Below are 22,642 nucleotides of genomic sequence, written 5' to 3'. Positions count from 1 at the left end.
CCCTGGCAAGTGAAGGGAGCTGTGATTTTTTTCATGATAAAAAACCTAAAATCAAATACCAAAATGTATAGGTGTTCAGAATTTATTTTATAGTGATTGAGGCACTGGTAGGCTTCCAAATTGCTTTAAAATTGTAAATATATCAATAAAATATTGTGTTTAATTGATACCTAGGTGTGTGTGTGTGGTGGCATTTCATTTTAATTACAGATTTGGAGTTTTTTAATCGGAGAATTTGTGATATTTAAACAGAGAAAACCAGGATCGATCCCTGGTGATCTCTGCTATTTGTATTGAATAAATATCAGTGCTGTAGATTCAACATGGCTCTGTGAAAGGAAAATAGATGTCATTTCATGCACAACACCACAATTTGTTAACCAGTTTTCAAAAGAAAAATATATATTACTGGTATTGACACGTGAACCAGAAAGAACCCAGATTGAGTCTGCAGGACTGACTGGGGTGAGGGGGATGTATTTTTTTTTTTTTTTTGCAACGTTGAAATGGCGTTCCTGAAGCAGTGGAACCTTGCAATGCGGTTGTGGTGGTGTCATTTTTCACAATGTAATTGCCTTTTAACAATTCCTTAAGGTACACAGGATATTTATTTTAGTTTGGTCATTAAAGTAAGTGTATGAATTTAATGTGTGTAAAGTTGGTATCTTGCAAAGAAAATACTTGGTGACAGTCAGAAATAGGGTATATTTTTCAGTATGGTACCAAATGTGTCTAGAGGCCCAGACCTGGCTAAGGTTTAATTTTACAAGGCCATGTACAAAAACAAAATAAATGATAGTCCCAGCCCCCAGATAATTTATGTTCTCAAAAAGCACTTTTGAGTCTGTCAGTGGCAGCGATTGCTTGTGAAACTGTTTGGTCTTCATCTCATTCAAAGTCTTACCCCTCCCATATTGTGGCTGTTTATATTATATTTTTGGATGTGGAAAGGTCAGTAAAATCATACAGCTTTACCTCTACAATTGTCTAATATAATATGCCTGCATTTTATTTTATTTTTTTCTTTCCTTTCATTTCAGGACATAACTTGGCAAGATGAACATTCAGCCCCTTTCTCCTGGGAGACCAAGGTGAGTTTGCTGTATTTTTATTTTAGTATCAGGGCTGCTTGAAACTGATCCTGTTTTCATTGACATCATTGACCTTATTCTCATTTGACAATTGATATGCTTGAAGGCCCCCTTACCCTGTGACAGCCATGTAAGGTGGCCTTAGCAGATAGGAGAATCAGTCTTAGTTTGCTTCTATTGACTTACATGGAAGCAGGATAAGATGCCTAATGAGCTAACATTTTTATTCCAAATATGCATGTAAAATGATAAATGAAAGTTTTGCATTGAAGAGGAATATTTTGCATTTGAAAGCTTGTCAAACCCTATCCTAACTGCAGTTAGTCCAAGAAAAGATATCACCCGAAGAAATCCTTGCCTCTTGCACAATTCCTGAACAATCATGGCTCCAACATGTCTCTAACACTACCACGTGAAATCATTATAATACAACTAAAATTTTCCTGTGTAGAACATTTCTGATTGAGCACCTGTAGAGAGAATTACATTTCCATTCTTAGCAAAGAAAGAAAACTCTAGGATTAAATTTTGCAGTAATTATTGCACAGGTACAGTGAAATATTGCATTGAAAGTCTGGTATGAGAGATTTGAGTGGTTTGGGGTGAGGGAAGAAACGTGCTGATGCCTGGTAGCTCCACTGAATTCTGTAGAGCTGATTTTTAGGCTTTATTGTGTTTCCTTATTGAGGCAAAACACCTGTTGAATCGGTTCCTTCTGTGTAAAGCCCATGCTGTTTCTCTTTTTTAAAAGGGTCAGTCCATAGATAAATATATTACATTTGACTGAATTTGCCCTTTTTATTGCAAATGTTAAAAGTGTTGACAAAAATAACGTTGAGGTTTCTGCAAGGTAAGTCAGTGGCTGTCTCTTCCCTAAAACACCTTGAACTGGATGCAGACTTAATTTGCCTGAATGTAGCAGCACATTTATGTGGTTGTGCGGCTGCTTGTGTTGGAGCCAGTGTGCTCAAAGTTAGTTTAATGTATGTACTTTACAGTATGTTTGGCAGGGGAATGAGGGAAGCAGGCTGTGGGGTCATGCATTAATGGTGGGGAAAGGCAGGGTGCAGGCCATGAAGGACCTTCAGGGAAGGGTCCAGGGATAGGTGAGCTGTGGGACTGTCTGTGGAGGTGGGGAGTGCGGTGAAGAAGCATGAAGTTGCCTAGGGTCACTCAAGGTCTAGGATGCCAACTGTGGATGGGAGGCATAGGGGGGATGGCGGTGGGGGGAGGCAGGAAGGTATTGGACTGTTAGTATGCAGGGTGCTCGATTATAAGGATACTTAAGAATGGAATCTGGAGCAGTTGCGTGAGTAAGACTATGGGACAGGCATGATGTGGCTTTGCAGGCACTGGGCTAGGGGAAATGAGGGGCATCAGTGCTTGCTTATGGCACATCCCTGGGTAAGTTGAGCAGGGGCCCCAGGCAATGTTCCTTGGAGGGTGGGGGTTTGGGAAATGTAGTCTGTCCCTGAGCACAGCACATTGCAGAAAGGGGAACATCCCTCACCACCCTTTCCCTTGTGGTTGCCCTTTTGGGCCAGCCTGACTCAGTACAGCCTCTGCATAAGATGCTGCTTTTACAGTAATCCAGGCCCAGTTGTCTAGAATTTGGACAGCCCTGATACAAAGTATGAACTTGGCCTTTGTGGAGGTTGGTTTGGAAATTGAAAAACGTAACAAAATGTTTGCAGGCTCTATCTTGATATCCTTTGACTCCTCTCAGCTTCCCAGATATTATTACATTCTGTTGTACCCTGTCTCCTTTTAAGAGGTCAGAATAATTAATAATCCATGATAGCTATGTGGTGCATCTGGGAAACATAACCACAGTTGAAAAGTAACTAGTAATCCTATTGTCTAGCTTTTAATATTCTTCTACGCGTGTGCCTCTATTAGGTTGGAGTAAACTAATTTACTCTGCAGTAGGATAGTACTTGTAAGTACTGATTATTTACAAGTACTGTCCTGCTGCAGAGTAAAAAAACTCTTCAGCAGCGCATGTGTAGACACAGGAGGGGCTGGCTGGGGCATGAGGGTGCTTCAGTGTTGGGGCTGCCTGCTGGCTAGCACAAACTCTAGCACATTGAGCCGGGGGAGCAGCCCTGGGTTGGCAGGCTGACCCCCAGGGCTCCTTGCCAGCTGGGGCTGCTCCAACCTAACTCCATGAGCTATGCATGAATAAACTGCAGCTTATTGCTCCAGAGTTAATTGCTTCTGGGCACAGTAACGACACATGCAGATGTGCCTAGTGTCGAGCAATACATGTTTATTCCAAACCAACTTAAAGACTTTGCTGTCATCTATCAGATGAAACTACAAAAATGAAGCGAGTATGACAGAAGCAAACTAATGAGCTGAGCTAAGAGACTTAATGGATGTATCTAAATTGCTGTATCTGCAGGTTTTGTCTTCCATCTTTATCTTTAAGAAGTTTAATCTCTCTAGTACAAGGAGATCCCACAGTGGCAGGCAGCTGAGAGAGTGCAGAAGAAAAGTGATTTATCTACCAAACTCTAGGCATTTTAGTTTGCTTCAGGTAGTCAGATGGATAGCATATTGGATGTCTTTCCTTGCAGTAGTTTAAAATGGAAGAATACAGAGTTGTTTGGCTATCAGTTGCCTTCATGTCTGAACTGAAGCAAAGTGCAGTCTGCTGTATCAACAGTATTTAAAGGTGTTGCTGATTGGTTTTGAACCTAGGCAGGATGTGGTCAGATTTTTGTAGCAATGGTCAAAGAACGAGGAACGTGATTCAGGAGAATGTTGTCCATTTTTTAAAATTAAAAATAAATAAATTCAGAGGATTTGGATCAACTGTATAATCGATAAGAACATAGGTGAAATTTTTACAATAAATTAATCCAGTTTTATTTAAAGCATCAGTGCATGTTGCTCTTAGGTGAAAGATTAAGTGAAACATCAGATCAGGGAATCCCTTCCCTCCAGGACTATGGACTTTTGATTGTATCTTTTCCCCTTCTGTTTCCCAAGCCTTCCATTTCATCAGATTCCCTCCCTTAGCTGAATCATTAGATCTTTTTGAGGTTTTTCCACTCAAAAACTATATCTTGTTTACTGTTCAGCGTTTCATCTCCAAGTAGTGTGCACTTAAAAATAGACATAAGAGGGCATTTCTAATTCTGGCAAAAGGAATTCAATAGAAAATTAGATGAGACTGATGCAGCTAAGTACATTCAGAATCAGATGTTACATAGACATATGACTCCAGTCCATGTAACACATACAGGAAAATCAAATTAGAAGGAGCCAGATAGTCTTAGTTTACAATACAAACTGCTTGTTTCCTCTCCTGAAATTTAATAGGAATGCTGGGGAGCCCACAAATCCTACCAGGTGTGATTGGAAAAATTCCTATTTCTTTGTATTTGGATATATATAACCAAAGACAAATTTTTCTAAAATTTCTGTTGTACTAAAGTGCAAGAGTGAGGTTGTAGCAATGATGGCCCACAAGTGATGCAAGAGGCAAGGATTTCTTAGGGTGATTATCTTTTATTGGACCTACTGGGTAGCTGGGATAGAGTTAGACAAGCTTTTGAATGCAGGACATTCTTCATCAGGTCTTGCATTTAAGAGCTTGTCTAACTCTATCCCAACTACCCAGTTGGTCCAATAAAAGATAACATCCTAAGAATTCCTTGCCTATTGTACTGAAGTCATTTTATCAGCTCTGTTTATTCAGGGTCTCCATGAGGTATTTCCAGCATGCAGTTTTCCTGTTAGTTATTGGATGGGTAAAAATCTAACTGGGAGCTGTTGCTGGGGGACAACATGTTTATGAAACTATATAGCCTTTTTCTTTCATTTCAGAGATAATTTTGTGAAAGACTTGATATAACCACCTGTTTTCAGAAGTACATTTTAAAAACTTTTTTTTGTAAAGGCAAATCCAGGGTGTTAAGTATTAAGCAGGTCTGAACTTGAAGACTCAAATAATCTCTCAGCCATTTTTAGCTGTGTTTCTGACATGGGTTTATTTTAACAGTTAATTTCTTGTCTTTCCTTTTAAAACTTTTTAGTGGGTTTTCAAAGGAAAACTGGAAAGAAAAAGGTGAAGCTGGCTGTTTTTAGCATTACTATGAACATTCTGATGTAAACCTTTCACTGGGGAAGTGCAGCACCTTCAGAGAGAGAACATGCTGCTTCCATAGTTGTTGACTGTCACACGTTTGCAAACTATGCAGTGGCACTTAAAGGTGATAACTGCAGATTTTGTATGGTGGGGTTCAAGGCTCTAGGTGGACCACTGTATAATTTCCATAACACAATTTGGACTATTGGTTTTGTTACAGCACTGGAACTTGGGCCAGGTTTGTGAATAGTTGGCGATTTAGTTCAGCTGAAAGCTTGATTGAGGTTTGCCTGAGTTTAGCTTTTGAATCTTTTAGTTTGTTTGAACCCAAAACTTTTATAGAACTATTCAGTGAACATAAATCCCAGATAATGTAAATAGACAATAACACTTTGTAAAGTAGAAACAGTGTCCAGCTGTATTTGAGCCCAAAGACTTCCTAATCTTAAACTGTTGTAATGAGTAGAAATGGTCAACATGACTCCCTCCTACTTATTATGTTTTCAGTCGTAACTAATTAGCTTATTGTCAAGCATTTCTGCTTCTGTTTGCAATCTTAATCTAATGTCTTGGAGAAGAGGGAGGGAGAGGCAGAGAGCAAATTGAATGCTACATTCCACTTGCATCATCAACTAAATGCAAGTCAGTCCAATTCCCATTTCTTTGTTGTTGGTGATGTGATGCACAAATTTTAAAATCTTGCATGATGTAGAATGGACATCAGCAATGGGGAATACCTGATAGGGCATATGAATCACTTTTTTTGTGCCTAGACTTTACATTTCTTACTCCTTTGCTTCCCCTGCTTCTCACGCAAATAGCTCAAGCAGCCTTCTTTATTTTTTCAGTAAAACCTTGCAGGTGCATAATATTAACAGTTTCTGTATTATATATAACAGCTTGCATCCTGAGAGATCCCAGAGCATGTTAATAATACACAACTAGGCAGTGATTTAATCCCACTAACAGGTTTTATAACCAATTTTCACCAAATTATTATGTTGCATTTGTAAGGCAGCCAAAAATATTTTTGGTGGGAAAGGAGGAACAGAGAGGTGGGCTTTCTACACCCTCTTCATGCTTTCATTAGAACATTGACAGCTACAAGCCATGTTTAAATAAAGTCATAATTAACAAATTGGCATGGATAGTACTGTTTCCATGAACAACGGGGGTAGTGATTTCCGCCCCCCACCCCTCTTTTGTAAGGTCTGTGCCTTAGCCCTCTTTAGAACATGCTGTAAAACCATACCATTGACCAGCAGTTCTTGTACCACAAATTCCTGTATACTTAGTGCTGGCATTGATGGCAGTAATAACTATGTTAGATATGGTCATAAATAGCAGTTTTAGGCTTGGTATGGACTGGTCTTTTGGTAGGAAAAATATAATTGCTCAAGTTAGACTTTGACCTGCTGTTCCTTAGTGCTAGGACCATGCACTTACCAGATACAAACAGTGTGGTTTTAGGACATTGTTGATTGACAAGAAGTCAGACATACTTGTTTGCACAAGTGGAATGCTGTTTTAAAACCTGGTATTTTGCAATATCAATTTCCTCCTAAAGTTATAATGATGTGCATCTTTTACAATGTTTTATTTTATATACAGACCTAAGTTATTTTATCTTTTCAAGACATCTTCCTTCCAACCTTTTCTCTTTTATTAATAATTATTCTCTGGTTTAGTGTTGTTTTTTTTGTTTTGTTTTGGGTTTTTCTTCCCTTACCTTTGTCTGAACTAGAGTTGTTGCACAATGAACTAACACTACCCTATTTTGGGTACCGCATTTATTTTGTTTCTTTGTCTATTCAGCAAGCTGAGTCCTTTGTTCTGATTTTTTTTATTGTCTTCGGGGAAACTGGATTTTACGTTCTTATCCTATCGATGTGGTGGAAATAGCCCGTTTTTGACAGTTTCTGCAGCCTTTGTCTCAAAATTTAGATTGCTGGAAGCTGCCAAGCCAAGCAATTTGTTTTGGCTGCGTGTGCTTGTCTGTTTCATAAAATACTAAACATTCCTAATGGATGAATAAGATGTAAAAATAGCTCTTGAGTTCCTTGTGGTCTTTCTGTTTTTAGTATAGACCTTATGAACTGAGACCTAATTTTATACAGTATGATTAAATCATTAAGGTCTATAAGAGTATGCCACAGCCTTAAGGCATATATTATGTTTCCAATAATTTCTCTAGCAAATTTGAGCTTGTCTGCTTGTACTCCTGGCTGCACTGTGTTTGTGGATTCTCTCCACCTTCTCACGTCTCACTTTGGTTCTTGTGCTTTTTCTTTTTAGTTTAGTATTTTAGTTTAACTTCAAACTTTTTTTGAAGGTTTCTGACTTTAATTTCACGCTAATACTGAGCACCGCCTTTCCTGAAAAGAACTAGGAGCACTTGAGAAAAATTAGCTGGTATCTTTGCCAAACTCTTGTGAAGTAGGAGATGGTATGCAAATAGAGCAGTGGGCGCCACATTTTTTGGCAGGCATGCCACAAATTAGCACCGCATCCTTTTTAATTGCTACTTCCATCCCTTTCCTTTGCCCAGTCTGCTTCTCTGCTTTCTGCTCCCTGCCCAATCTGTTGCCCTTTTTTCTTCCTCCTGCCCTATGTGCTTCTGTGCTGCCTGTTTCATTCCCCAACCTGCTACATGTCACACACACAGGCTGCCTGTGCTGCTTGTGGCGCCATGCTGCAGGTTGGCCACCCTTGGAGTAGGAAATAAAATGAGACATAGGTTAGGATTTGGTCTGAAGTCGCACCATGATTTGGAAAAAGCAGAGGGTTGAACCCAAATCTCCAGGGTCCCAATCTAAAGTGTTTACTAAAAGAACTCAGAATGGCCAGTGGTAATAAAGACTCTTCCCAAGTGCAGTTCTGTTGTAGAAACTTCTTGTTGAAAATCGGTTGGCCTTCAAAGGTACAACAAGAAGGCACAGCAGGTCTGTCTTACAAAACTAATCAATGCAAAGTGTACATTATGCTCCTTATGGAACATCTACTGCAAGAAGTTTGATTGGGGTAGCAGAGCCATCTATCAAGATGCTTATGGGAACGGCAGGGCTAGGTTTGCACAGGCCATCAATGTAAGTTCATGCTTCTGAATCAAAATGCAAAATGATGAACAGAATTTTAAGGGGTGGCCAAATTGCAGTGGATGTTAAAATGAAATGCATAACTGGAAAACAACGTTTTTAGGACTCCTAGATTTAGATATAGTTTTTTAAATGACTGTTTTTGAACCAAAAAAACAAAAGGCTTGAGGGAGGAAGGTATATGGTATATGTTGGGGGCAGGGGTGTTTTTGTGTTAAATCATTTGTTGACTTGGAATTTGATGTACTTAAGTAAGAGCAGAACAGTGAACTGGAACTCTCTTAATGGTTAGCTGGAAACATGTGATGCAAGACGTGCACATCTGAGTCGTGTTTCATGTTCTAGCATCGGATTCACACACTTAGCTCCCTTTGTCTTCAAAATTATTTCCCTAGCTAAAATTTTCTAACAGTTTTTTTTTTTTTTTTTTAATAACTAAAACTGAAACACATTGCAAATTGCCTGACTTGAAATACCATATATTAACTTGACTTCAACAGGTGTACCAAGATGTTCATGCCCTATTGAAATGGGTTTATATATTTTCACTAGCTTTGGTCACATGGAACCATTGTGCATTTCAGTTGAATCCAATAAATAACTTGTATCATGCTCCAGTTAATTTCAGGATATTAAAAAGAAAAAAGCACACTAGGATAATTTGATACTGGTCCACAGGGCTGATGTACAAATATCATAGTGGTGATTATATGCTTGGTCTCTGAAAATCCACATTAGATTTTGGCTACTTGTTTGAGTTTGAGATCAATAAAGGATAGAATTGTGTTTAAATTAAAGCACTGAAGTATTCCAAGCTGTCTTAATGACGTATCGGGTCCAAATAGCAAAAACCTTCACTTATGGTTATAAGACTGTATGTACCAGGAACCGAAATCTTGCAAAAATTGAGGGATTTAGGATTTTTGTTGTACCTAAACTAGAGAAGACTCATCTCTGGTTTTAGGTCAGGTCTGAAACTAAAACTAATCAGGTTTCTGCTCTGATTGTTTTTAAAAAGATGTTCAAGTTGCATTTTGAATGTGGGACCACTCTGTTTTATAAAGTTCAGTTTTGAAGAAAAAGCTTTGCTATATAGATTAAGTGTTTCATCCAAAATCCTGTGGCAATTAATTTACTAAATTGGACACATGCTGTTTCAATGACAGGGCCATTCCTATATGTGCTAAACAAGGCAGACAATTCAGAAAAATTAAAAATACACTGCTTCCCGTCTGATAAATAGTAACATTCTTCAGCTATAGTTTTGTGGCTCTGGCATGCAACCCTTTCTTTGCATTTGGAAATACCAAATTGTTTCCAACTAGAGCCTCGTAGTTAAAGTCTATTCTAATTGGTGTTAATGAATGTCACACATACCAACACAGAATGTAGCATTTGGAAACTAATGTTGATCTATAAAGCCCTGTAATCTCTATGGTGATTGCTAGAACTGAATCCCACATAGTAAAATAACAGTTGCAGAGTCCAAAGAAGTAGACAAAAAAACCTACACAAACCTAAGTTCTAGTTTGCTGTGTTGTGTTTTCAGGAGGAACAAAATCTGTTACAGAAACAGTGAATCTTGCCTTTGCTGTCTGGCACTGCCATACGAAGGGTTGGTGGCAGGAATCAAGTTTACTGATCCTAGGGTCATGAAATAGATCCCAGTTGCAGAAACTGTCCTGGGTTGATTTCCTAAGTGAATGTATAAAACATACACATTTAGTTTTATATAGGTATTGGTTCTCAGCGGACGCTACAATGCCATGACACCAGCAGTCTGCTTCTGCAGCTTTTATCTTTACTGGTCATAGGGGAACATCTTCTGCCCACAGCATGGAAACAGGCTCTTTTTTTTTTTTAAACTGCTTGCAACATTGACATTTTAAAATTGGAAATAATTGTTCAAGTAGCATGATCAGAGCTGCTTGGGTCCTTGCAGTTCTACTTACTCATGCTGTTTCTTAATTACTCCCAGCTTGATTTTTTTTTTTTTTATGTTCTTGGATAATGCAGAGCTCTCCCTGAATTAAATATGGAACTAAAGAACTGAGACTGCCAGTCAAACATTGCTCTCCTGCATGTAAAGTGGGTAGAATAGGTAAAACCACTGTGTTGACCCAAATCTCTGGAAAGTTCAACTGTTAATCTACAAATCAATTGTGTGTAGCAGACTGCTGACTAGTGCAAAGCAAATGTCGTATGCTAGTATAGTTAGCTCAAATGTTAACTCAGCAGCTTTTAATTAGACATCACTCTAACAAAAGTTGGGTGTGCAAAAATGCAAGATCAGCAGTCCCTTTGAATGCTAGGGGAGTTCCCCCTGTACAGAGAATGCAGAACTGAACCCAAGCACCCTTCTAGTGAAAACTAGGTGTAATGGGATTAGTATTTATGCCTGTGGACACTATTGCATATATCTGGAAAGACAGATTCCAAGTGGAATAAAATGAAAATAATTTAAGTGCATATAATCTTCAGTGAACTTCAGAAGTCATTCTTTACAGCTATTGTTAAAAGTTAGTATTTGTCCATATTTTAAAAAAATTAGTATTTCTCCATATACTTAAAATGACAAAACTTTCTCTGTGTCTTGCCATTAGTAACTTGCGGCATTAGGTTTGTAATTTTATAAATATAATTTATTCTTCACTGTTTTTCTGTTTGCAACTTGAGTGAAATGCACAGTTAAATTAGACTTGTTTTCCTTTGGCAGTTGTTATGCTCCTGTTCTGTTTCAGAGCACAGCAGTACAGAGAAAACATGTTCGTTGAACTATAACATGAAAGCATTTTAACGCTTAAGTTCTGTAAAGACAGTTTGCTTTGCTTTACAAAATGTAGGGTTTGTTAACAGGGCTCTGTGAGACACTGCAATGGTAGCAGAAATGGTATAAAACAAACACCTAGAAGTTAAAGTAATTAAGGATATATTTTAAAAGACAAATAGCTACTGACAATCTCCATGCTGTTTTTATGAGAGCCATGTCATGATTTAACTATGGGCATATTTCCTTGACACATTGATAAAACTGAAATCTTTTGACAATAGGTAGCAATAAAGATAATATCTCAGACCAATATAAATAAGTAAAAGGAAAAACAATCCAAATACAGCTGTGAAGTAAACATAAACTTATTTGGAGTTTTTCTGTGCAGTTGCTCTCAGTTACAAACATTAAATTAGTATGTTTATAATTATTTAATGGGCAGACATGGTTACTAATATGTGTTCCACTGTTTCAGAAGTAGATGTAGCCAGAAGATTAACTAATCATTTCAAAGAAGGCAAGGTCCTTTGAGTAGATGTGATATCTTTTATTATTATTTCCATCTGTGTAGTTGGAAAAAAGGCCTTAACAAGCTTTGGGGCACAATCACCCTTCTTCAGGCATAGGAAGTGTCTGCTGTTCTGAGACTCCAAGGAATCATATCAAAGAAGGCACTGGAACCTTGGTTGCTTGATTTGTTAAGGTTTCTTTGTTTAGAAATCTTATTAAGTATGCCTTTTTAGAAGCTATCCAGTATTCTTTAAACAGTTCTGTTTGAATGTATTGTGCACTTTTCATTGTTCTGTATTCTACCTGCATGTGCCCATGTCTTTTTCTCTCCCCCCCACCCTCCTTTGGAGGGCATCTGAACACTCAAATATGTAATTGCTTCCCCCTAGTGGCTGGTCTGCAAAGGGTTTATAAGTCTTATTTTCTCCAGACCACTTCATGAAGGTTCTTCATTCTGTATTTCAAAGGGCAAAAGCTTTTGGAGGCAGTTGCCTTTTTGGTGGTTGGTGCTGTTCTAATATTGGCATTGGTGCAGATATTACCTGCTGCCATGCAGGTAACAGTTGTGAGCCCCTGTTCTCAGTCAGAGTGTAATTGCTTTTGCCTTTTTGTAGTGGAATTTGAAATGCATTGTTGGTGTGTTTGTTTTCTTGTAATCCCATACAGAGTCAAATGGAGTTCAGTGTTGCATCTTTATCCCTACAAGAACAAGGTGGTGTCCCATCACAAAATGAACAGAGACAACCAGTCAAAGCCACACCTGGTGTCCAGGCACCCAAATCTTCTCAGGGTAATAAGATGCCTAGCTCTGATGGGTTAATACCATCCAGGAAAGAAGAGGAGTCCTCTTTCTGGAAGATAAATGCAGAGCGTTCAAAGTTTGAAGGAGGCCAATCAGAATTCCAGTCCTTGACCCCTAGCCAGATTAAATCGATGGAGAAAGGAGAGAAAGCCCTTACATCTTTTTATAGGCAAGAGTCTACTCCAAAAGAGACGACCAAAGGTGAGAAACCCAGCATAGGTAAACCAGAAACGTTCGTCACTCCAAGCCTCTCTTCTCTATCTACGGAGTGGGAGAAACCTCAACCCAGTCAGCCTACAGCTAACACGCTAGATGACCTCCTTCCTGAACCACCCCAGGAACTGCCATCTTCAGGGACAAAAACTGAAGAGGCTGAGGGCCCTATGCTTTCAGACCCAGTTGGACAGGTAAGGGCTGGTATTTATTCTATTATCTTCAATTTTTAAAGAGTGTGCATCTCACTGAAGTCTTAACAAGGTCACCCAGGAAGATTAGGGATTCAGTAGAGCACTAAACCCTAACAAAGCTTGTTGGGATTTTGTTTATCCTGTAGATGAAAAACATCTGTTCAGCCAACATGTTAAACTAACTCATTTCCCATATCTCTAATAGGTATTTTTAAAGTAGCCATACTCAGTATCTAATATTTACAGACAGGAAACCCTTGCTATTCGCAAACTCCGGGTTTGCGGATTCAGATATTCGCAGGGGAGGGCAGAGCCGGGAGGTGGGTGGAGAACAAGTGCCATGGATGTGGAAGGAAGCAGCAGCGGCATCTTCTCCTCCGGAGGCAGCCACAGCAGTGCTGGGGGGGAAGGGGTCAGTCCCCAGGTGCTGCAGGGGAGCCCCAGGGACGGGGAGGGAGGCAGTGGCGGTGGCAGCAGTGGTGCTTAGAGTATTCCCTGCAAAGGGTGAGGGTCTCCTGTAATGCCTCGTATTCAGTAGCATTCACAGAGCATTCATCACGGTTTGGTAACTTCCTCCGGACTAGAATGTAGCAGTTGTTTGCCACCACAGTCAAGGATAGGACGGGAAAGAGAATACCATAGCCTAGTGAAACTAATGAACATCTAGGGTTATTTTGCACTTAGAGTGAAAAATCACAGACCCCTTTTGATGCTGTTAAATTTTAAGACTTTTCCAAGTGAAACTACAAATTTAGGGCATACAGTAGGGAAGGGCTCTAAGGACAGCATGGATGAGAGATGAATTGTGACAAATGAGAGGAAGCTAGATCATTTTTCCAAACTTCTTTCTCTCTGCAACCACTTCTCCACTGACTTAAGCAGCTTTCAAATGTGTTTTGTTGTTGAAATGTCTAAATCAGTGGAATAGAGCAAGGGACTGATTTCCTATTTTCAGGTCCAAACAATATCCTGAAGTTCCTCTGCTGATGGGGAACTATTGGAAAAAGATGATTGTCTGCAAGTAGAGATGGAATTTGGAGAGGTCATGAGAGAAGGCATGCAGGCTTGTGCAGGGGGCTGGGACTGACAGGCAAATGGCTACGGCAGTAGGAAGTTAGGCTGTTCCAGGCTGCTTCATTTCCTAATTTGAGGGGGGACCCCACCATCTATTCACCATGTCTTTTGTTCCCTGTTAAACCAAAGCCACAGTGTAGGGGAAAGCCAGGTGTTTGTGCAAAGAGGTCTTCATTAGGAGCCCTGTATGGCACTGTTGCCTTTTGTACAGAAACAGTAGGCTCCAGGCCTCTCTCTACACTCCACTCCTGTTGGCTCCCTCCCCCCCACTTTCCCACATGGCCACCTACCATCTTTGCAGTCCTAAAGATGTATATGCTGCAGATGGTGATGAGCCCTATTGGAGGTTGAGAGAGCTAATGTAGGTGTATTGAATGACAGCTCCTTATTTCCTTGCTTTTTCTAGTTTCCTTGATGGTGCTGTGCTGAATCTTAACTGAGCTGTTATTCAACGCACCAAACTACAGATGTACAGTACTGATGCATTTCAGTATGTGTGCGCAATACATTAGTATACATGTCAGATTGCTGTAGGCACTCGGCATACAACTTCACACCTTACATAGATCAAATCAGCTATTCTATTTGTGAAGCTTCCAGGGGTGTGGTGTGAGGTCACAAGGCTGCAGACTGAACTGAGTATTTAGAAGATGGTGCAAGCTGCCCAACAACTGAATGAAAACATTTGGATTTAGGAAGGTACATCGATATCTGGAGCCTTGGTTGGTTTGGTTTCTTGTCTGGAGAGAGAGAAAGAGGTGAGGAAGCTCCTTGGCTGTTCTCTGGCTATGAATGCTGCCTGCAGTATGCAATTAAAAAAAAGACCCTGCCCTGCCTTGCTGCCATAGTCATTGTGGTGAGGTCATTTAATTTGTATTGTGGATTTTTTTTTTAATCTGCATTTTTCCCTCTGGTTGAGCAATTTGAAAACATGCACCCAGACCTTCATTAAATTTCTGGGAAGTGGCTTTTTCAAAATAAAGACATTGAGATATTCAACCTTTTGGAAGCACATGGGTAGATATGACTGCCTCTGTAAACTCTTTGAACAGTTAGGAACCCAAGAGTAGAAGAGTCCTTCTGAGCCAGCAGGTCAAGTGCCCTGCTTTCACAGGCCATCATTTACCCAAGAATCTCCCCAAATTGCCATTTCAAGTCCTTACACACAGCTGCAAGACATCATATGTGAAACAAAAACACCACCCAATACAATGCCATGAGTAAAAGCAGGGGAGATGGGAGGACTGCCAGTGCCCTGCCATTGCAATGACAGGGAAGTAGTTGGTTGACATGCTCCAAAGATCTAGGACAGTGGGTGCCAACCTTTTGGTGCAAGTGCTACCTCAGCCCCTTTCCCCTGCCTGATCTGTTACTTTGCTTTCTGCTCCCTACTCTGTGCTCCCTGCCTGATCTCCTGCTTTGCCTTCTGCTTTCTGCCCTGTCTGATGCTGTGCTACCTTTCCCCTCCCTGATCTGCTGCATGCCATGCACAGAGGCTGCCTGTGTCGTTGATGGCACCTGCGCCACAGGTTGGCCACCCTGTCTTACAAGAAGGACCATGCCCCACATTGCACAGGAAGGCAAAACAAGTCCATGCCTGTCTGAGCGAGAGGAAAAATTCTTTCCTGCCTCCAAATTTTGGTGATCATCAGTATAACCCTGAGCAAGAAGAGCAAGATCTCAGAAACATCCACTTTTTCCTAAGTACCAGCAAGAGCATCAGTATTACCCAGTCAAAATATCCCAGCCTTACCTGTGGCCAGCATCCCAGGGCTTAAGAGGAAAGTACACTATCCCCCTCTGCTGCCCCTGAAGTAACGTTAATGACTTGGAGTGGGGTGGAGTGAGCATGGGATTACCAGATTAGATAATATATAGATAAAGCATGGGATTACCAGATTAGATAATATATATTTTCTCTACTCTTGCCTACCCTTTATCCTGAGAAATAATCATAATGTGAATAGGGAAGCACGAATAATAAATCCTTTTTATCAGCAAAGTAAAGAATATTACTCTGATTCAGGAATAATTTTTTGCTCCTTCAACATATATGGATTTTTCTTATATGTGGCATTTTTCAACACAGATGCTATCAAGCATTCCAAGGTACATAGGTAAATAATGTTAAATTTTGGCAGGCGCGGTTACAAACAAATATATTATGATTTTCAGGGTCCATATGTTATTCAACTCCATTTAATCCTTTTAATCCCATATGATATGTCAATATTTATCCTTTAATTCTGTGTTTTTTTACAGAGTAATACAAACACCATTATCTTGAAGACTGGCTTTGATTTTCTAGACAACTGGTAAAGATACTACAAAATAGTTCACATCAAGTTTGGAGAAGGAAAGAGGCATTTTCTCTTTGTTTGTTAAGTTACTAGCATCTGCGTATTTAAAAAAAATAATTTTCAAACTCTAAATGTTGCCTTTGTATAAACTTTTTTGTAATACCAGATGCATTTTTGTACTTCAAATGTTTGTGATAGGTGTGATCTCTTTTTTTTTTTTTTTTTGAATTTTGTAACGTCTGTTACAAGTTGAGTAGTTATTGTATTGGGGGAAATTGTATACATTAAAGAGCAAACTTCTATGTTCAAAAGACTCAGCCTACCAAGAACCGGTTCCTGTTTTGTTAGGAATTGGGTTAGCATGGCTCATAAGCATTTGCATCTTTCATGACAAAAATGAATTAAATGCAGTGTTGCTTTAAATACACTACCAAAAGACTCCTTTGAGAAAGGCATGAAAAAATAAGCATATTATAAGAATTGTATTTTCTTTGTTTATTTCATATCTAGTTTGGCAGTATTGTATTCTACCACCTTTTTTGCAAGTTATTTTGAGAGGAGCCAAAGGTTTGACAAAAATGCTTGGTTCAAAGAATCACTGCAGTTGTGTTCTATAGATACGTTTGCTAGAAAGGAAGACTTCTTACAAAAGTGGCTTGGGAAGTGACTGTAAACATGAGTGAGGATGCTGACCTTTGTTTTGCCCAATTTTTTTTCCAAGGAATGAAAACCTAAAGAAGTCACTGCTTCCATATAGCCCTTGGTAGCAGAAATGTTGAAGTAAATCACCGGTGTCTCCAGGAGCAGGCATCACTTAAGTTTTTGCTATGGTAAACTACTACATTTGTAGCAGGCTATAGCACACTAAGGCTTTTTGTACTCTTTTTATAACAGCTATCCCTCTTGAGGACACATCAGTCTAATTTCTGGTGCTCTTTCCTTTTGTGGATACATCCTCCCTGGTGTCTACTCTCTGGGTAGTGTTTGCATCTGAGGTGCAAACAGAACCAAAAGGTAGCCTTTGGCATGTTTGCCTCCAGGTCTACTTTTGAATGATCTTCAGCTGCTGTTAAGGGTGGAGAACAGGATTTCAGCTGTCATTTGGACTGCTGTCTCCAAAATGCAGCATGACTTAGACACTGATTTTTCACTGTGTTTCTCACCTTGAAGCCTTAATTCCCCTTACACACAACCAGTGAAGGGTCCAATGCCAGAGGTTTAACCTTTCCTTTTTACCTCCATAATTGATTCCAAAATTATCTATCCGGGGTGGAAGGAAAAAGATACAGCTCATTTTAATGAATCCATGCCAAAGTTGTACTATGGCCAAATGATGGGCAGTCTATACCAGTTGGACTTAATTCCCTTAGGCCTCATATGGATTGGCATTCGACAGTTTGTTGCTACTAGTGACAGTTAAAACCTGCTGATTACATTTTTTGACCAAAATTTTCTTTTGTACAATAAAAGTCTTTGAGAAGATTTCAAAGTAGTCTGCAGGTATTGAAGAAACTCCATTCTGCAGAGTGGTGTGCTGCTTGCCTTGTTTGCTTTGAGGCAGGTGGTGTATATTTACTATCAAACAGCAGTGAATGCTTGCTTTCCTTAATCTATTTAAAGGCTCAGTTATAAAATTTAGCCTTTTTCAAAAACAAGTATTAACATCTAGCAACAGAAAAGAATAAAATATTGGATAGCTAGTCATAGAAAAGCAGATTTTACAGTGAGGTTTCATAGCACAATGATAACTTCTGAAACAGCATTAATAAAGCTGTGCTACAAAATACACTTCAACTGAATGCACTCAGTGATACATATCAAGTAAACTTCTATGTAAAGGATGGGTCTTATATTTGATCCCTGTAAATTCAGGAGAAAATTTTAGTTCTTTTGTATTTCATATTCCTGTTGGCCCAGATATACTTATAATATTTGCTGCTTAGTTTAATATTTTTAAATGGCCCTTATTAGTGTTACGTTATCATCTAGCATTAATATGGAAAATTAAACAAGGACTTGAGCATAAAGTCCAGATGTATGAAATACTGCTGACTTGCACTTTTTCCTCAAACTTGAGGAGTCCTTGAAATTTTTTTAAGCTGAATGACACTAATCATGGGTTTTACAGTTACTAATAAAAGCTTTGAATTGTTTTCAGTAAATTGAAATATTCAGCCATCAGTGTGTATTTTCAATCCATGCAAGAGGCATCAACTTTTTAATCTTGCTTCAATATTTGTAGCGCTTTGTGTAACACTTCTTAATGTCGGGAGGAGCATTCGTTTACACCTGTGCTAAATGGATTGTAGATTTGTAATTTGCTTCAATTTTGTGCTCTCTTTACTACCATTTTTAGAGTACTGCATCCTATACACATTTGGGACCAGCTGGTAGAACATGCTGCAGAACTTTTACTTATTCAGTAGATTTTTCCTTGCTGATCTTTGACACAAATTGATGCTTCTCCCTTTCTATGATATGCTTTTATTAAACGTTCATAACAGAAAAAAATGTACATGGTCACATTTTATATTAACAAACCTTTTAATAAAGTCACTTTACATAGAATGCTTGTGGTATTTCACTCTTCCTTGCTAGCTTTGTCTTTTCTTGCCTCTACTGGAGTGGGATCTCTTTATACTGAAGAAAGAGGACTTAGAATTAATCCTGAGCTTGTATACCTCACAGTTTAGGAATTTACCTTGCCCTATGTAATCATTATTATGTTCACCCAGTACCATAAAAATAACATACCTTTGCACTTTATTCTTTTTAAATGAAAGCTTAATATTGGGTTACTTCATTTTGGTAACAGCTTTGTTTTATATCCTTTTTCTCTTGGTGGGGAGGCAGAAAAGGATTATGAATTTAGTATAAACAGCCATCCAGATTAGTTCATAATCATACTAGCAAAATTATTAACAAGCAGCTTAGACTTTTGTCCTTCCGGAGTAAGCCATCCAAATTAAATTTAAGCCATGGATAAGGGCTTTCACACCTCCAGAGAGAATTTCTCAGTGAGAGAACTTCCAGAACAGAAAAATAGAAATCCAGAAGAATGTATTCCAGCTGGACCCTCAGGGTTGTCTTCATTAGAAGATGGTGGTTGTTTGTATTGAAGAAGTACCCAGGAGCCACTGTTATTCTAATCACAGTGCATGCAAAATAAGAAGATGGTCATCATCCTGAAGAGCATAACATTACTACATCATCTGAAGATGCTATATATGATTTTGCAGGCAGCATGGACAAAGGACTATTTTGTTTAACATGATGTGGTCTGGTCATGGGTATATTTATTGTCATACTGTTTACTCTTGTCAGTTAACTTAATGACATGTGACAGTGAGAGTCTACCCCAATTGCAGAGCAGTGTTTTGTAGTTAATGTAACTCCACAGTTATAGTCTAATGCAGTGGTTCCTAACTTCTTTTTGCCATGACCCACTGCTGGGAATGGAATCTGGCAGGGGCAGGGGAGCTCCCAGCACATGGCGCGGCTTGTCCTTTGTGTGCAGCGCCACCAGCATTGCCCCCACAACGTTCCTTTGGGCTGCAACCCGAAGTTGGAAACTGCTGGTCTAATGTAATGTTTCAATTGAAGGGAAGCCCACTGAGGGGCATGGGGGGCTATGTACAATGAAAGAAAAGACAACTCTGCCAAATTTCATAATTGATGAATAATCCCACATTAAAAATGCATCTCCTCTCTTTCCCAAAGCTGGGAATCGCTGTTTCCCCCTGAGGGAAGGCATAGCTGTGGAGTTTGGAGAACTAAATGCTCAATTATGTGCTGCAGAAGAGAGCCTATCGGGGGAAAAAATAAACAGTAGGAATTAGCTACATGTTTTTGTTAGTTAGAAGCAGATTAGAAGTGCACCGATAAAGATTTTTTTGGCCGATGCTGGATAATAATCAGAAATCAGTCACATCGGCCAATACTGATCCAATATCCAGCCTGGCACCTTGGAGAGCAACTCCTTGCTGGTAAGTCTGTGGAGGGGAGAGCATGTGGGGGTGCAGACTGAGGTCCCTATGGTGAGGAAGGGAGTGGGGCAGGTGCTGCCCAGCCAGGGCAGTGCATGCGACCCTGCCAGGAGTGGGGCAGGCAGCTCGTCCAGGGTGTGGAGTGGGAGTGACTCCCCGCTGCTGTGTGCACCCCCAGGGGAGGCATGTATGGCATTAACCCTTAATAGTGCTCACAGCACATTTTAACTTTAACATGTCTTAATATTCCACAGATTTAGTATGGGTAAGTGTAACATGCAACTTTACTGTGTAAAAAAAGTTACTTGGATGCTCCAGCCTTTGCTTGTGCCTTGGAGTTAGGTACTTAGATGTGAAACGCTCAGTCATGCCTGAAAACAATCCTGGGCAGAAACAGTAAAAAAATATCCACTGAAAGTACTGTTCCATGTAGACATTAGCAGTTTTTTTAATTATGTTTTTATTGATGGAAAATAGTTATGAGTAGGTGTAACACAATATAATGCAATATATAAGGAGGTGAGAACCCAAAGAAGCTGTGCAAATAAAGGAAACTGGTAAGTGCAATGAGGGAAGGGAACTTATTGCAACTAGGTTCTTTAAAGTCAACGTCATGTTCCCAATTACACAGGAACGTGACCCAACTGAAGTAACACGCAAAGCTTTTTTGCAGATGTTGCCAACTGACTGCGCAGTCAATGGCTATCTTCAGAGCACATGTACCCCAAGGTACAAACTTGAGGGACACCATTTTTAAGCATTCGTACAATGCAGAAGTTAGGGTCCCCCGGTAAAGCTTACAAAAACGATAGAAATCATAGATGAACCAAGCAATAAAGAAATGTCAAGAAGATTTTAGGAGTTGTATGACAATATTATAACCATCAGAGTGAAATGAGCTGACTGACTAATACATAAGATTAAACTCTCTTTAATTTTTGCAAATCTAGTTGGTTTAATAAAAGGTATTACCTCTACCACAAGCCCTGATTGCTTTTTCCTCGAGACCAATACAGCTACAACCTGGATACCCAACACATGGAAGATGTCGAATTTTAGCTGATTTTAAAAAAATTAAATCTTCATAATTTCACAAGGAAGCAACTTTGGCCACCTGAAACCTGAGATACTGCTCCTGCCTTTTGTTCAAGGCAATTTGCATCATCACAGAGCCTCACAAGAGAGCTTAGAGACACCTTACCAGCTAAGACCTGCCTGCCCAGAGGAGTTTTCCATCTATTGTCTCCTCTGTGAAATCCAGTGAAATATGAACTTTTCATTTCTACCTAGGAGAACTTTTACAGACTTTTCTCTGATGCCTGATGAAGGGTGTTTGTGCCCAGAAGCTTGCAATTAAATACATTTTTTTTGCAAAAATCTAGTTGGTCTAATAAAAGATATCACCTCTAACATGAGCCCTGATTGCTGAAAGTATCTGTGCATCTCAATCACTGGTTCCCCTCTTCCTCCCCTCTCCTCTTTGATGACACCCTGTGAGGGAGTGAAATGACTTGCTCAGTGCAATACAGAAGTATCTGGCTGAGCTGGGGCCTGAATCTCAGTCCCTCAGTTCCCCAGGCCACTGCCTTATCCACAAAGGCCATCCTGCCTATGCTACTGATAGTTTCAGCTGGCTTCCTAGCAGATGGGTGTCCACACACATTAATACCCATTATCCTAACTATCTCTAATAGGCTCTTTGGTTGGCAGTCTCAGCAGAAGGTTTAGGCACTGAAACTAAGCAGCTTAGGATGACTCCTAGTGGCTAGGCACAAATGGGGAAGGGCACTGTAGGGCAGATGGTCCTGCTCCCAACTGTATCTATTTGGCATATGGAGGACTTCATCCTTAGGAGTGTCAGCCCAACTTCTGCACCAGCAATACTTTTAGTACTGAAAAAAGCAGCATGAAAAGCCCCTAGGCTGGCCATAACTGAAGATATAAAGGGAAATATCTTGTCATCAGCACACATTATGCCTCCGACACTGAAAAAATACTTTGATATAGTGGCTTTATGGCACTAGGGTGCCATGAGTGGCTTGGTATCACAGTGACAAACACTAACTGTGCCTAAGCCCAGGACTTCAGTGGTTAGGGCTTGTACTATTTCTTTCTCTTGGGTGGGATTCTGCAGTTCTCCCACTCTTAGACTGAGCCCAGGACTGCAGTACCCTATGCTATCATGGCACGGCATGCTTTGGCATCTGCAGTTCTTTCTTTCAAGAGCCTGTGACCAGTAAATGGCATAACTAGGGGGGCCATAAGGGCACCTGCCCCAAGGGCTGACCTGAGGGAAGGGAGGGAGGGGAGCAGTTGCTGCTGACAGCTGTGCATTCACCATCACCTTACCCCAAGGCACCTGGGTACATTCCTACACTGCTGGTCTCCAGTGCTCAGACAGCTTTCTTCAAACAAAAGCACTGCTTATATCAGCAGTGGAGCAAAGCAAAGTATTTAGGATTCTATAAAGCAGTCTACAGGCTTTAAAGTCTTTACCATCTCCCTCTCTCC

General features: G+C 39.9%; 1 protein-coding gene across 3 annotated transcripts in view; it reads left to right on the top strand.

The window, feature by feature from the left end:
* Nucleotides 1–18,713, top strand: part of CUNH1orf198 (chromosome unknown C1orf198 homolog) — a 30,645-nt gene extending 11,932 nt beyond the window's left edge. For 2 of the 3 annotated variants that reach the window (XM_025194857.1, XM_006016980.3), the window contains exons 2-4: nt 1,041–1,091; nt 12,229–12,771; nt 16,108–18,713. In XM_025194857.1, the coding sequence (XP_025050642.1) occupies nt 12,235–12,771; nt 16,108–16,164 (594 nt within the window). In that variant the 5' untranslated portion in view covers nt 1,041–1,091; nt 12,229–12,234 and the 3' untranslated portion in view covers nt 16,165–18,713. Of the gene's footprint in view, nt 1–1,040; nt 1,092–12,228; nt 12,772–14,251; nt 14,604–16,107 lie in introns of all 3 variants that reach the window. The other variant, XR_003092283.1, reaches the window with a different exon arrangement.
* The last annotated feature ends 3,929 nt before the right edge of the window (nt 18,714–22,642 follow it).

This window comes from Alligator sinensis, unplaced genomic scaffold (genome assembly GCF_000455745.1).
Source record: "Alligator sinensis unplaced genomic scaffold, ASM45574v1 scaffold448_1, whole genome shotgun sequence".
In the NCBI taxonomy this organism is placed as follows: Eukaryota; Metazoa; Chordata; order Crocodylia; family Alligatoridae; genus Alligator; species Alligator sinensis.
This window is presented reverse-complemented; position numbering and strand designations above follow the sequence as displayed.